The sequence below is a fragment of the Gadus macrocephalus genome, chromosome 2 (genome assembly GCF_031168955.1).
Source record: "Gadus macrocephalus chromosome 2, ASM3116895v1".
Lineage (NCBI taxonomy): Eukaryota > Metazoa > Chordata > Actinopteri > Gadiformes > Gadidae > Gadus > Gadus macrocephalus.
In genome coordinates, this window is record NC_082383.1 from 5,357,004 (window position 1) to 5,371,249 (window position 14,246).

The following is a 14,246-nucleotide window of genomic DNA, read 5'->3' on the forward strand; positions in this document are numbered from 1 at the left end:
GTATGAAGCTATGACACTTGTCCGAGTTATTACCGGCAAGGATCATTTGATTTCCTCTTGAAATGTAACTTTAATGCTTAGTTTTCATTTGCTGTTGAAAGTTAAAGTTCATCACACAGTTCTGCTGTTTCACTTTCTGTTCCTCTAGTGAACTAAACATAACCAGTTTATTATCTAACTATCTATATATGGAGATATTACGCATAATTATGTACAGGATTATCATTTGGATAGTTTTTGTGGATAAAGTAACGTGAGTTCGCAGCACATTGTCCTGTGTTCCGGGATATTCGTTATTCGTATCCAGTAAGGTTCTTCTGTGGCCCTAGGCGAGATCAGGGGCCCTCCTTATGCCAACATGCCACGACATTACCTCACACACACACACACACACACACACACACACACACACACACACACACACACACACACACACACACACACACACACACACATCAGTACATTACTTCACAAACTCAAAACTGCTCTGACCGACACACCCACTGCTGCCCATATTTGTATTTGTAGTATTAATAACATAATATCTAAATAATGAAGGATGGTTAATGGGACGACATCCTATTCGCCCATGCCCAGAGGCAGCCCTGTGTTCTGTTGACAGTTTGCTTGTACGGTTATTGAAATTGCATCTATGATCTATTAATAAACGTGTACTTGATGGCAAAATCACTTGTCCCTCAAGGTCAGTTGTTCCGGTTTTCGACTGATTCAAGTTATCTAAATTGTTCTATTTTACGAAATGGTTCCCAAAGGGGCAACATTTAATTGTAAGGGCATAAAAAGGCATATATACCAATTAAGAAAAATGAAATATATTAATAAATAAATAAACAAATGCAAAGAAGGAAATACATCTCAGTCTTTCTTTCCTCGACTATTGAGGAGTCCTAGGGTCTTTAACCATTTGTTATGATGTTCCACCTGCAGCCCATCGGAGCTGTTTGCAGCCCGGTCGCGCAGCCGCAAGCTCCCAGTGAGAGGCCAGAAGGACTTCTACCCCAGCGGCTGCACGCAGCAGAAACAGCGGCTCCAGAACAGTTTGGATGAGCACTGGGAGCTGGTCTCTGAGGAGCGGGTGGAGAGGCTGTGAGTGACGTGAATAACAACATCGCAGAACACCATCGTATTTCTGGGCTGCATCCGAATACTCATAATTGACTGCTATATAGTAGGCATGTTGTAGTACGTCACAAATATAGCGCGTCTGAATGATCAGTACGCATTGTGTAGTAGGCAAAAAGTTTCCGAATGCGTACTACCGCCAAAGTATACAATGGTAGGTCACTACGCTATCCCACAATTCAGCCGGAGTCTGGTAACCGAAGAAGAAGAACGCTGCGTTAAAAAAAAAAAAAAAAAAACTAAATTATCGCAGGTGACTTTAATTTTGCCGGCATCTGATGTGCACAGAGGGGAAATACGTTATCTCCAAACATCCGGAGGCGTTTCGGTAGTGTTCGGACGCCTTCGGAGGCGTTCTACGCATAGAACGTACTACATTAACGGTCAAGTAGTAGACACTGCACAGAAATAGTATATACTTAGTATTCGGATGCACCCCTGGAGTAAAAGGTGATCTTTGCACGCGCAATATTTCCTCTGATTTTACCCATTAACTAACAGCGGGAACTTGGTGAGGGGCATCTGGAACCCGAGTGACCAAATAGTGGAACTGCAGTCGCCGGCGGTGAGCATTTTACAATAAATAAGTTTGCCAAATCAATGTTTTCTCCTCGTTGGCTATTGGTATAATCACACAGTGCAGTGCGTCTTCATCAGCTAATGGTTGGTTTGTCTCCGACAGGGGAAGTTCTGGCAAACGATGGGTTTCTCAGCCGATGGGAAGCAGTGTCTCCAGCCAGAAGAAGCTCTCTACCTGATGGAGTGTGTGAGTGCGGATTACACCAGGGGTGTGTGTGTGTGTGTGTGTGTGTGTGTGTGTGTGTGTGTGTGTGTGTGTGTGTGTGTGTGTGTGTGTGTGTGTGTGTGTGTGTGTGTGTGTGTGTGTGTGTGTGTGTTGTTCTTTATAAAGGAAATATGTAGCACCCAACCCAACCCAAGACTTAGGATTGCCCATTAGAACAAAATGATAATGCATTGGTGTAATTCAAAAATTCTTAACCAAGATTTTTGTGTATCTTAATGTAATATATTTATACACATAAATAGATCCAGACTTGTTGTAGGACATTATTAATAGTCCAATACTTGTTCTACATTTCTGTATTGGTAGAACAACAAGCAGCAGTTATTATTGGAACGATACTGCTTCCAAACGACTGGCCTACCAATATTCAAAATTCGGCTACTTTAATACAATTTAATAACTGCCACACTCATCGAATCTGAAAAGTGCAAATAAGAAAATAAATAAATAATATGTACGTTTCAGAAATCGTCCAAATTACAAACCGCTTAACCAGTAGATTAACAAGCTGTGACCTTTATATTCCTGGGCTCCAGAGTTTGAATCCTTCTCTGTCACGTGGACTGGACTCCGGGGTGTTCTCGTGTTATTAGGGCTCTCTCCATTGAACATCTGACCTCCCGACCTTCTGGTTCCGCTCTCCTGCTAGGGGAACCTGCAGGTGTTCCACCGGGACCTCCCCCTCTCCATCCAGGAGGGCTACGAGACATTCCTGTCCTCCAGCCAGCTGTCCCTCCAGCAGTACCAGGTCACACATGCACACACCTACCCACACGTACCCACACGTACCCACACGCACACACCGCACGCACATACGTACGCACACGCATACACACACACAGACATGTGGAAGGCGAAGAGGGACATAACTACGCCTGATTTGAGATGTATATTGGTTAGAAATCCACTTGAAATTTTGCATTTAAAGGGGACCTATTATGCTTTTTCGACTTTTATGACCTATAAACGTTGTTATAATGATTGATAGGCATGTTTAACCATACTAAAGTGTCAAATAATGATGTACATGCATTTCGACGTATTCCCTGCTGACAGTCTGGGGTGGCTGTGTAGAGCGCTAAACACTCGGGACAAAGATTGCGATTCACTTGTTCACATTTCCGGGAAACATCTACGTAGACGTACTCCTGCCACGCCCCCATATGCCTGGTCAAATCTGCCCGCGCGCGCGCTCCAAGGAAGGTAACCAATCACAACGGAGTTGGGTTGGCAGGAGGGGGGCGAGGGGGCGGAGAAGGACGAAACGGAGCATTGACAGAGAAGGCTGAAAGCGCCCAGATGAGAGGAAGAGTTTCCCGAAAATTACATCGTTTTTTGTGTATGGTTAAACATGACTATCAATCATTATAACTACGTTTATAGGTCATAAAAGTCGAAAAGCATAATAGTTCCCCTTTAAGCTTTCATAACAGCGCGTTGCGTCGTAATGCAGCATAAAGACTGTTTAATTGACGGCTGTTCATGAGAACCCAACATCATTTTAAAATCGTCGGTATTGATTGATTATTGATCCTTGTTCTCTCCCAGGTGTTCGGGCACCTGAAGAGGCTCGGCTACGTGGTGAGCCGCTTCCACGCCAGGTAACCGCTGTGGAGGAGGAGAGTGCTGTTAGGGAGGAGCCGGGTGGAGGTGGAGAAGGGAGGTGTTGTGGAGGCGATGGAGAAGGAAGGAGTAGGGTTGAAGGTGGCAGCGCAGAGGGGGGCAGGAAGGAGTGTAGATCCATACCCTGGTTCTAACTTTGTGTTCTGTAGTTTGGTTCTAATGTTGTGTCCCGTGATTTGGTTCTGACTTTGTATTCCAGTGTTTGGTTCTAATGAGTTCATGCAGTTCAGTTCTAACATTGTGTTCCGTAGTTCAGTTCTAACATTGTGTTCCGTAGTTCAGTTCTAACATTGTGTTCCGTAGTTCAGTTCTAACATTGTGTTCCGTAGTTCAGTTCTAACATTGTGTTCCGTAGTTCAGTTCTAACATTGTGTTCCGTAGTTCAGTTCTAACATTGTGTTCCGTAGTTCAGTTCTAACATTGTGTTCCGTAGTTCAGTTCTAACATTGTGTTCCGTAGTTCAGTTCTAACATTGTGTTCCGTAGTTCAGTTCTAACATTGTGTTCCGTAGTTCAGTTCTAACATTGTGTTCCGTAGTTCAGTTCTAACATTGTGTTCCGTAGTTCAGTTCTAACATTGTGTTCCGTAGTTCAGTTCTAACATTGTGTTCTGAAGTTCAGTTCTAACATTGTGTTCCGTAGTTCAGTTCTAACATTGTGTTCCGTAGTTCAGTTCTAACATTGTGTTCCGTAGTTCAGTTCTAACATTGTGTTCCGTAGTTCAGTTCTAACATTGTGTTCCGTAGTTCAGTTCTAACATTGTTCTCCGTAGTTCAGTTCTAACATTGTGTTCCGTAGTTCAGTTCTAACATTGTGTTCTGAAGTTCAGTTCTAACATTGTGTTCCGTAGTTCAGTTCTAACATTGCGTTCCGTAGTTCAGTTCTAACATTGTGTTCCGTAGTTCAGTTCTAACATTGCGTTCCGTAGTTCATTTCTAACATTGTTCTCCGTAGTTCGGTTCCCTCGCTGTATGAGAGGCAGCTCAACCTCCCACCATCACGCGACCGAGGAGCCAATCAGCTGAAGAGGAAACGCAGCCCCAGCCCTGAGGCCACGGCCACTGTGGCATCATCACCAAGGTGACCAGTCTGCGATTTGTCGCCTTTTTTGCATCTTCTGAATTGAAACTTTTATCTCATTACCTGTTATCAATCGTCATTACCAGCCTGTCATTTCTGTTTTGACGCCCACATTCATGTGTGGGAATTAAGAGGTTTGTTTCATCGCCAGTATGAATATTATATACTTGATTGAATCGCTGTAATGTATGTTTACAAATATTCAACATCTTTTTGTCAGACCCTCAGAGAAGCAGGAGGATTCGACCAATCCCAGCTCAGCGCAAGACAAAGCCACTCATCACAGCCAGCCCTCAGCAGCTCAGCAGCCAATCCCTGAGGGCCGTCGCCCACCTGCTGACGATGACGTCGCAGGAAGAAGCTGGTGGAGCGATGGCCTGGTCCCCCCGGAGCAGCAACAGGATGGGGGCCCCTCCCCCGGGGGTCCCACCCCGCGGTGGGACTTCCTGTCCATCCAGTTCCCAGACCTGGGGGCCAGGGACACCCCCGGACCCCTGGCCCCCCCGGACCCCGCCCTGTTGCCGGGGGCGATGGCGGTGGGCGTGTGCAGTGTCTCCTCCTGGCTGAGGAGGCTGAACACGTGGAGGGAGAAGCAGCCTGGCGGGAAGCAGAGGCGAAGGAGGGAGGAGGAGGAGGAGAGAGCCAGGAGGCGCACGGGACCGGACAGGGAGGTGCAGGGGTGCAGGAGCTGGGCCGAGTACCGGAGGATCATGGAGAGGAGGAGGAAGGGGAGCAGGAGGAGCGACAGCAAACCAGCGCACCTCTGGGAGAAAGACGTCACCCCCCTCCACGACCCCAGGCAGGGCACTTCCACGGGTGAGAACACTCTCTCTCTCTCTCTCTCTCTCGGCTCCCTCTCTCCTCTCTCCTCTCTCTCTCTCTCTCTTGGCCCTCTCTCCGTACCCACACAAAACAAAGCAATAACATAAAGACAGAAAATCAGAAATAGCAAATAACATGAGGTCATGGGATTCATTTCTTTGTTGTTAGTTTATTACCTGTTATCATTTATTCCAGCCGAGCTGCTGGAGAAGATCAGCGTGGTGAAGCCGTCACGCTGGGCAGACAAATCGTGCAGGTACCACAACCCCCACCAGGGGCCTCTAGGGGCCTCAAGGGGCCCCATACTCCTCTCACCCTCCCACCAAATGGGATTATATATATTTATTTTGAAATTGACATATTTCAATGTCAATTTTTATATGTGGATAATAAAAGTATTTTACGTGCAGTCTTTTACAGTGATAACATTCTAAAGACAATCTCTCAAATATGTGCTGGTTTACCACGAAATCACCATCGTCCGGTTACCATGACATCATCACAACCTCATCCTGTTACCGTGGCATCATTCTTGTTACCGTGACATCCTCAGCGTCGAGGCGGTCGGCACTTGGCAGATCAGCTTCGACGTCCACCAGCCGGCCGTCAACACGGAGTTCCGGAAGAGCAGTCCGGGAATGCCGTACTCCCGCATGTGTGTCTGCAGGTAAACACACATAGCTCCACCCCCTCTGTGTGTCTGCAGGAAAACACACAAAGCTCCACCCCCTCTAGCTCCGCCCCCTCTGTGTGTCTGCAGGTAAACACACATAGCTCCACCCCCTCTGTGTGTCTGCAGGAAAACACACATAGCTCCACCCCCTCTAGCTCCGCCCCCTCTGTGTGTCTGCAGGTAAACACACCCAGCTCCAACCCCTGTGAGGGCTCGTTTCTGTCTCCCCACTAAAGAACGATGCTTACGACATTGCTTTTTCTATTGTGTGTGTATGTGTGTGCTTCTGTGTGTGTGAGCATGTGCGGGTAAGGTCAAAGCAAAAAGATTCCACGTCCAAAATGACTAACTCAAAATAGTGCTTCCCTATATATTAGGGGTGTGACGAGATCTCGTGCCACGAGATCTCGCGAGATTAAACTCGACGATATTACCCGTCGCGTTAAAAATCGGTCTCGCGAGATTTAAAAATAAAAATAATAATAATAAAATAAATACCTGTATTACCGTCGAAGATGCCCCCGCCACTTTTAAATGATTTGTTTGTCAGCATTTTGGGTACCCGGCGGAAATTATGAATGGCAGTAGAGTGACTGATAAGACACGGACAATACCAAGTTGTCAGTGACATACTTGGTCAGACTCTCTGTTTGCACTATTTGCACTCTGTATTGACGGAGTAGAACTTTGATTTGGTTTTGCACATAATATTGTTTGCACTTGAAAAAAAAGAGAATTATTTAATTTACTTCAACTTTTATAAATTTTAGTTTTAGTTTCAATTTCATGAATGTTAAGAGTTATAATAAAACATTACAAAATGCATGTGCAACTCGGTAAAATAAAAGTCTGTTGGTCCAGTCATATATTTTGTCATTGTAGTTTTCTTAAAATCTCGTCTCGTCTAGATCTCGTGAACCGAATATCGTGTCTCGTCTCGTCTCGTGAGCTGAGTGTATCGTCACACCCCTACTATATATAAATTAATACTAAATGGTTGAAGCGGATGAAAACGGTTGGTCAAGCCTCTTCCTGATCCATACACACATGCGTGTCTGATGATAAAGAGGTCCCAGGTAGTGGTTTTTCCAGTGTTGGGTTTCCTCAACATGACATGAGTTATGAATGTTAATTAAATCTGACTTCTCTTGTGAATGCTGGAGGACGGGAGGTATTGTTGTGAACAATACATGATGATCTCATCACTTTTAAGCAGGTGTGTCATTGTGTGTGTGTGTGTGTGTGTGTGTGTGTGTGTGTGTGTGTGTGTGTGTGTGTGTGTGTGTGTGTGTGTGTGTGTGTGTGTGTGTGTGTGTGTGTGAGAATATGAAAATCCAGTTCCTTGGTCAGCTGTCATCTCAAGTGCTCTAGATCCTTCTATCTGCTATGCAGTCTTTTATCAGACACATTTATCCCCAGTGAGCTAGAGTGATTTCAGAGACTTGGCATAAGGAGTACGTAGGGGTTAGACAGTACAGAGACAGGTCATTAAGGAGCAGGTAGGGTTAGACAGTAGAGATACAGGCCATTAAGGAGCAGGTAGGGTTAGACAGTACAGAGACAGGTCATTCAGGAGCAGGTAGGGGTTAGACAGTACAGAGACAGGTCATTAAGGAGCAGGTAGGGTTAGACAGTACAGAGACAGGTCATTAAGGAGCAGGTAGGGGTTAGACAGTACAGAGACAGGTCATTAAGGAGCAGGTAGGGGTTAGACAGTACAGAGACAGGTCATTAAGGAGCAGGTAGGGGTTAGACAGTACAGAGACAGGTCATTAAGGAGCAGGTAGGGGTTAGACAGTACAGAGACAGGTCATTCAGGAGCAGGTAGGGGTTAGACAGTACAGAGCCAGGTCATTAAGTAGCAGGCATGGTTTTGAAAGACATTTAGGAGGAGGAGTCATCTTGCTCTGGGTAGTCTGTCTATGGGTAGACTGAGGCATCGAACCCAGATTCTTTGGACTAGACCATCCTGATCCTCGATCCTGTCTCTCTGTAGCTTCGACGGACCGGTCCCGGCTCTGGGTGAGCTGCAGCACGTGTCCCAGCAGAGTGGAGACGTTCCCGTTACCATGGCGGTGGTGGACCACGGCGACATCTCCTTCTACACCTTCAAACACTTCCTGTTGCCCTGTGACCTGCCGCAGTAAGCCCCGCCCCCGTTTCGGACCCTCTCACCCCCTCCCCCGACCCCTGGGAGGGTCTCTCCACTTTGTTTCCGGACACTGTGGAGCTAAACTCGCATCTTTACGTGTCGCCATCGGGCTTGGATATCCTTCTGCCGTGCCTTTGGGCTGGACGCCAAAAGCCATACCGGGGTTGTCGTCGCAAGCTGCACTCCCCCCCCCTGTGTGTTTGAGCGACATTCATCATCACAAAGCACTTCGGAGAGCATTGTTGGTGAACCAGTGGGGTGTACCGAGATGTGTTTACACGTGCATCCATTTTCTTACAGGGTTTGTTTTCCCATTAAAGTGATGTGTTCAAATATGACGTTCTGCGTGTGTGTGTGTGTGTGTGTGTGTCCTGTCGATCTACGGTCAATATTGTCTCGACGAGAGCGGCGGCGGTGTCGCGTTTCCTTCTCCCATTGACACCGGCGCTCTCACCTGCCACACAGATACCCCCCCCCCCCCCCCCCCTCCCTCTAGATGGATGTTACCCACCACCACCACCACCACGTCACAGCCAGCGGTAAATGCACTACGCTGTGATTAAGGACCACCTTTGTGCCGATTGTGTTCGTCCTGATGGTCACTTCCTGCGCATAATGGAGCTGATTGAAGGCGCTATATGCTTTATAAAGGGCAGCTCTCTGTTCCCGATGCGCCACACTCGGAGCGACGGCAGGCGGGAATCGAACACTCGGCATGTGGGAGCAGCGGGCAGCTGTGACGGTCTTCACCCTGATGGGTACGTGGAGGCTCTCTAGTAATCAGTTGATGATGAGGGTCTGATTGGATGGCTGGTTTTCAGGAGGGCTGCTGTGTGCTCTGGGTGAGTGAGTGGCGGTAGCTCGGGATGGGGCAGGGCGATTAATCAAACGACCACAAAACTAATATTATCGAGTTTCTTTTTTTTTATTAAATGTTTTATAAAAATTGCAGAACAGCTGGATACATATCTGTACATTATTGAAGATTTGAAAAAATATCTTTTTGACCATTTTTTTTTTTTTTTTAAGGCGCAATTTCAAAGTTCTCAGTTACAAAATATTTTTTGGGAGAGACATTCTGAATAAATACATCATGTTTTCAAACTCAAAAATAATCGTGATTTCAACATTGACCAAAATAATCGTGGTTATGATTTTTTCCATAATCGAGCAGCCCTAGCTCAGGAGGTAGTGTAGGCCTTCTGGGAGGTTTCTGGTTCTGACTCTTGATCCTCCTAGCTAACTGTTGATAAGTCGATTCAGCAAGATACTTGCTTAGAGGGACACCTTAATGCTCTCATTAAGCTAGCTGCACCGTCCCATGGTAGACGGCACTGCCGTCGGCGTGTGAATGTAGGCAAATGTGTGTTTGAATGAATGCGTGTATAAACATGTTATTTATGTGTTTGTATGTGTGTATGAACAGGTCAGTGGATGTGTGTGGATGAATGGGGGACGGGGAGGCAGTAATTGTACAGCACTGTGAGCGCCACAGGTGAGAAGATCCTCTTTACAGAACAACACTGAGTAAATGCGCTTCATCCACCCCGTCCAGTGTGTGTGTGGGGCGGTGTCGCGGAGGACTGCTCTTACGTGAGTCTCTTCAAACACCTGAACCTGAACAATAAGACGGACTCCCAGGCGCACCTCCGGCCCGTGAGGAACTGGACCACCCAGACTGTGGTCAGGGTCAACATGGTGGTGTACGGCATCATTGAAGTGGTAGGAGTCCCGTGGCCTGTTGCGATTGGTCCAATTGTGCCCCAGTGCACTATTTAGGGGGTCGCCATTTTTGTAGCACCCGTAATTTATGAGTGCACAAATCTGGCCAGTTATATTAATAGCATTATTGCAATCACTACTGATCAGCATTTATGACGTGATGTGCCCAGGGAATTTTCAGCAACGTTTCCACAGTGGAAATGTTACACATTGGGACCTTAATCGTGTATCTAATATATCTCATATATATATATATATATTAATAATAATAATCTTTACTTGGACTTTGATCCGCTCCCTGCAGAACGAGAAGGCCCAGACCTTCACTGTTCAGACCTGGCGTTCAACAGTAAGTATTATCCTGACAATTGAAAAAAGACAAAACCTAATACAATAACAATAGCACACAAAAATGGCCGAGGCAATCTAAATTGTATATATTATTAAGGAAAAGAGCACGATTTGGAAAATATATTAATAAAAAAATCTCCCTCCTTTTTGCTGCCTCTCTTCCTACATTTGGGGCCAGTCAACCAGAAATTCTCCAAGTGCATTTTAAGGGGGTTTTATAGGGACCGGATGGCTAAGAAATCTCTATCAAATTACACTTGAATTACACTTAAACTGGAACTATATAAACGACTAACTCTAAGGGAGTTTTAAAAGTTGGAGACAGATTCTGCGGACCTCATTGAAAGGACATCATTCAGGCTGATACCCAACACACCAGTAGAATATAATGCTGTTAGCCTGTTGGCATTGCTTTATACAGTCAAAGATATTTAATTCATGATGTCACTGATTCAATGTTTGTTTGTTTGTGTAGGAATGGAAGAATGAATTTCTCAGCTGGGACCCCAAACGTTTCTGTGGCATAAGGGTCATGGAGGTCCCAAGAGGAATGATGTGGATACCAGATATTTACATCCAGGAAGAGTAGGCTCTATTTCACCTCATCTCAGCCTCAAACACCATTAACCCTGACTGTAACACACTATTTTACCTTTAACCCTGACTGTAACACACACCTTTAACCCTGACTGTAACACACTATTTAACCTTTAACCCTGACTGTAACACACACCTTTAACCCTGACTGTAACACACTATTTAACCTTTAACCCTGACTGTAACCCACACCTTTAACCCTGACTGTAACACACTATTTAACCTTTAACCCTGACTGTAACCATCACCTTTAACCCTGACTGTAACATACTATTTAACCTTTAACCCTGACTGTAACCATCACCTTTAACCCTGACTGTAACATACTATTTAACCTTTAACCCTGACTGTAACCCACACCTTTAACCCTGACTGTAACACACTATTTAACCTTTAACCCTGACTGTAACCATCACCTTTAACCCTGACTGTAACATACTATTTAACTTTTAACCCTGACTGTTACACACAACTTTAATCCTGACTGTAACACACTATTTAACCTTTAACCCTGACTGTAATACACACCTTTAATCCTGACTGTAACATACTATTTAACTTTTAACCCTGACTGATACACACTATTTTACGTGTCACATACTGTAAATGTTGCTATAACACACACCTACTATTTATTAATGTTAAACCATGTTTAACATTCTGTGTTTCTTCTCAAGCGTTCTCTCTTATGAGTTAATGGACTTTTTTTTTCCTTGAAGTCCTTCTAAAGACTCGGGGTTAGGGGTTAGGCTGTATGATGTGGTCTGTGAGGCTCTTTGAGACTGGAGCTGTGATTAAGGATTAGTACTCTGGTCCCCCAGTACCTCGGACAACGGTGCTACCCTCTACTCGCGCCACCTCCAGTTGCTCTCCGACGGTTCTGTCTCCAGTATGGCTAAGGGGGAGTTGAAGGCCATCTGCCAGATGAACCTGTACCACTTCCCCGTGGACGTCCAGCGCTGCAACATCAGCTTCGGCCCATTCTCCCTCTCCGGTAACCACCCATAAGCCATATCCACCCACATGTGGAAATCCCTTTCTACCCAGCTGAGGCCAGACTGATACAAACTCAAACATGAATATCTGGACGATCTTTCGAGGCTACCATGGCATTGTCTTAATGAAAATGCACTTTATTTTGACACGCTATGCAAAAATGCATGGTAAGCCCTCCCCTAAAACATCTCCAAATATTAACGATAAGCCTTGTTTACGTCAGTATACTAGGCACATATCCATATTAATTAACCAATACTCTTCTTCAAGTCGTGACCGATGGTGCTGATTAAAAGCTATCCAAACGAAACAAACCACTAAGCATTTAGCCAGTAAAGGTGTCCAAATTGTAATTTATCTATATATTTATAATACAATATAATATAATATGTTCTGATTTACTTTGAATTGTGTCAGGGTCGATTTAAATTGGACTTTGAAATGTCCCTATCAGGAATTGCAATCACCCAATTGTCCGACGGCACGTTCCTGACAAATCTATCTGAGACTCACATGGCCACCAATGGGGAGTGGGAGATGACCAGAATCGCCATCTACCCTGGGTTTGAGACGTATAATGAAATCAAAGTGGCTAGACTCAATTACCAGGTAAACAGAAAGCTCTTGCTATACAACACAGTCTCACCTGGCAAACACAAAGCTCTTCATACACAACACCGACTCAACTATTAGATTAGATTAGATTAGATTAGATTAGATTAGATTTATTTATTGTCCTTGTTCAACAGAGTTAACAACGAAATTATGTTTAGAGCATCCCCAAAACCACTTGCATACAAGTACCTGATAGCATACATTAGCCACTGTAAAGATAGAGCTCCCATATGCTATAGTATATAATTATATAAATAATAAATAAAAAGAACAATAACCCAAAAGTGCAATAGTGCTAGTGCAGTTGAAAGGTCAACAGTCCAGTTATAGCTACAATGTGTGAGTGGAAACAGAATGAGAATGCAGCAATGCAAGTCCAACTATCAGGTCAACCCAACGCTCTTCCTTTGTTGGACTGAATGTGCTGTCTGTCTTTTATGAACAAAGTTGGACTGATTGTGTGGCACTCACACAGTACTGATAAAGTGGGGCCGAACGCGTTTGCAGATCACCCTGAAGCGCAGGCCCATGCTGTACATCATAAACTGCATCCTGCCGCTCTTCTACTTCCTGGTGCTGGACGTGGGGACGTTCTTCATCAGCGAGGCCCGGGGGGAGAAGCTCTCGCTCAAGGTCACCCTCCTGCTGTCCATCTCCGTGCTGCTGCTCATCCTCCAGGACATCCTGCCCTCCACCTCGGACCAGCTGCCCCTGATAGGTGGGTCAGGGCTGGGTCAGGGGCGGGATCGAGCTGAGGCCGACAGGTGGGCCTCGCGGCCCGAGCTACATGGCTTGCTATTATGTAGCCTGGTTATCCTAGAGGCCCCTGGTGAGAGACTTTCTGCGTGTGTGTGTGTGTGTGTGTGTGTGTGTGCGTGTGCGTGTGTGTGTGTGTGTGTTTCCAGCTCTGTACTCCATCATTATCTTCAGCCTGATGGCGCTTAGTCTGATGGAGGCCATGTTGGTCAGCTTCCTGATTGACTTGGACAGCTGCCCCGCCAAGCCTGAACCCGCCCCATCCTGTGTTGTCACGGAGACCCAGATGGAAGCCCCCCAAGCAGGTGAATCATCAGTGTGACCAAGGGTGGATAGCCACGCCCACAATAGCCTTGCTAAAAAAACACCAACAGCGCACATGAGCGGCATTCTGATAGTTGTTTGGTGAATTTTGTTGAATTTTAAGTTTGGTCAACTTGGACAACTTAAGTTTTGGTCAACCTCCTCTCCTCTCACCTCCTATCGGCTCCTTGCTCTGTCGCTCCTCGCTCCTTCCCCAGAGCCCAGCGAAGAGAGACCAGAGGAGGAGCAGGGGGAGAAGGAGGCGCATCAGGACCTCTTCCTGCTGAAGCTTATCCTGGAGGAAGTGAAGAGTGTGCGACAGGAAGTGCCCTCTGAGGTCTCTCCGGGGGACAGGAAGTTGGGTTTCTACAGCCGGCTGGCCGTGAAGATCGACGTCACCTTCTTCTGGGTCTACGTGATCACCAACGTGCTGTTTCTCCTCTACATCTACGCTTTGTGGACATTGGTCTGACCGCAAGAGTTTACGTAGACATGTATTCGATATATACTTATTTAAATTTATATTTTATTCCATCACTGCAAGTACGTTATTACGTTATTACCCATATAGATATGCAAGATATGCAACTATATATATATATATATATA

At 45.7% G+C, this 14,246-nt stretch overlaps 2 protein-coding genes across 4 annotated transcripts in view; both read left to right on the forward strand.

Annotated features, from left to right (window-relative positions):
• The window catches only part of tsen54 (TSEN54 tRNA splicing endonuclease subunit), an 8,742-nt gene extending 107 nt beyond the window's left edge, over nt 1–8,635 (forward strand). For both annotated transcript variants that reach the window (XM_060035882.1, XM_060035889.1), the window contains exons 2-11: nt 949–1,107; nt 1,645–1,708; nt 1,826–1,909; nt 2,598–2,696; nt 3,497–3,549; nt 4,525–4,650; nt 4,871–5,466; nt 5,668–5,728; nt 6,026–6,139; nt 8,142–8,635. In XM_060035882.1, the coding sequence (XP_059891865.1) occupies nt 949–1,107; nt 1,645–1,708; nt 1,826–1,909; nt 2,598–2,696; nt 3,497–3,549; nt 4,525–4,650; nt 4,871–5,466; nt 5,668–5,728; nt 6,026–6,139; nt 8,142–8,292 (1,507 nt within the window). In that variant the 3' untranslated portion in view covers nt 8,293–8,635. The remainder of the gene's footprint in view (nt 1–948; nt 1,108–1,644; nt 1,709–1,825; nt 1,910–2,597; nt 2,697–3,496; nt 3,550–4,524; nt 4,651–4,870; nt 5,467–5,667; nt 5,729–6,025; nt 6,140–8,141) is intronic.
• A 145-nt stretch (nt 8,636–8,780) lies between these two features.
• On the forward strand, nt 8,781–14,215 carry LOC132445791 (5-hydroxytryptamine receptor 3A). Of its 2 annotated transcripts, none has more exons than XM_060035942.1 (9): nt 8,781–9,055; nt 9,853–10,019; nt 10,324–10,368; nt 10,846–10,955; nt 11,789–11,961; nt 12,418–12,572; nt 13,086–13,296; nt 13,484–13,639; nt 13,856–14,215. In XM_060035942.1, the coding sequence occupies exons 1-9, from the start codon at nt 9,013–9,015 to the stop codon at nt 14,107–14,109; spliced, it is 1,314 nt and encodes a 437-aa protein (XP_059891925.1). In that variant the 5' UTR covers nt 8,781–9,012; the 3' UTR covers nt 14,110–14,215. The 2 variants fall into 2 exon arrangements, with proteins under 2 accessions (XP_059891925.1, XP_059891930.1); XM_060035947.1 differs by having other exon boundaries at nt 10,846–10,925.
• Nucleotides 14,216–14,246: the final 31 nt, after the last annotated feature.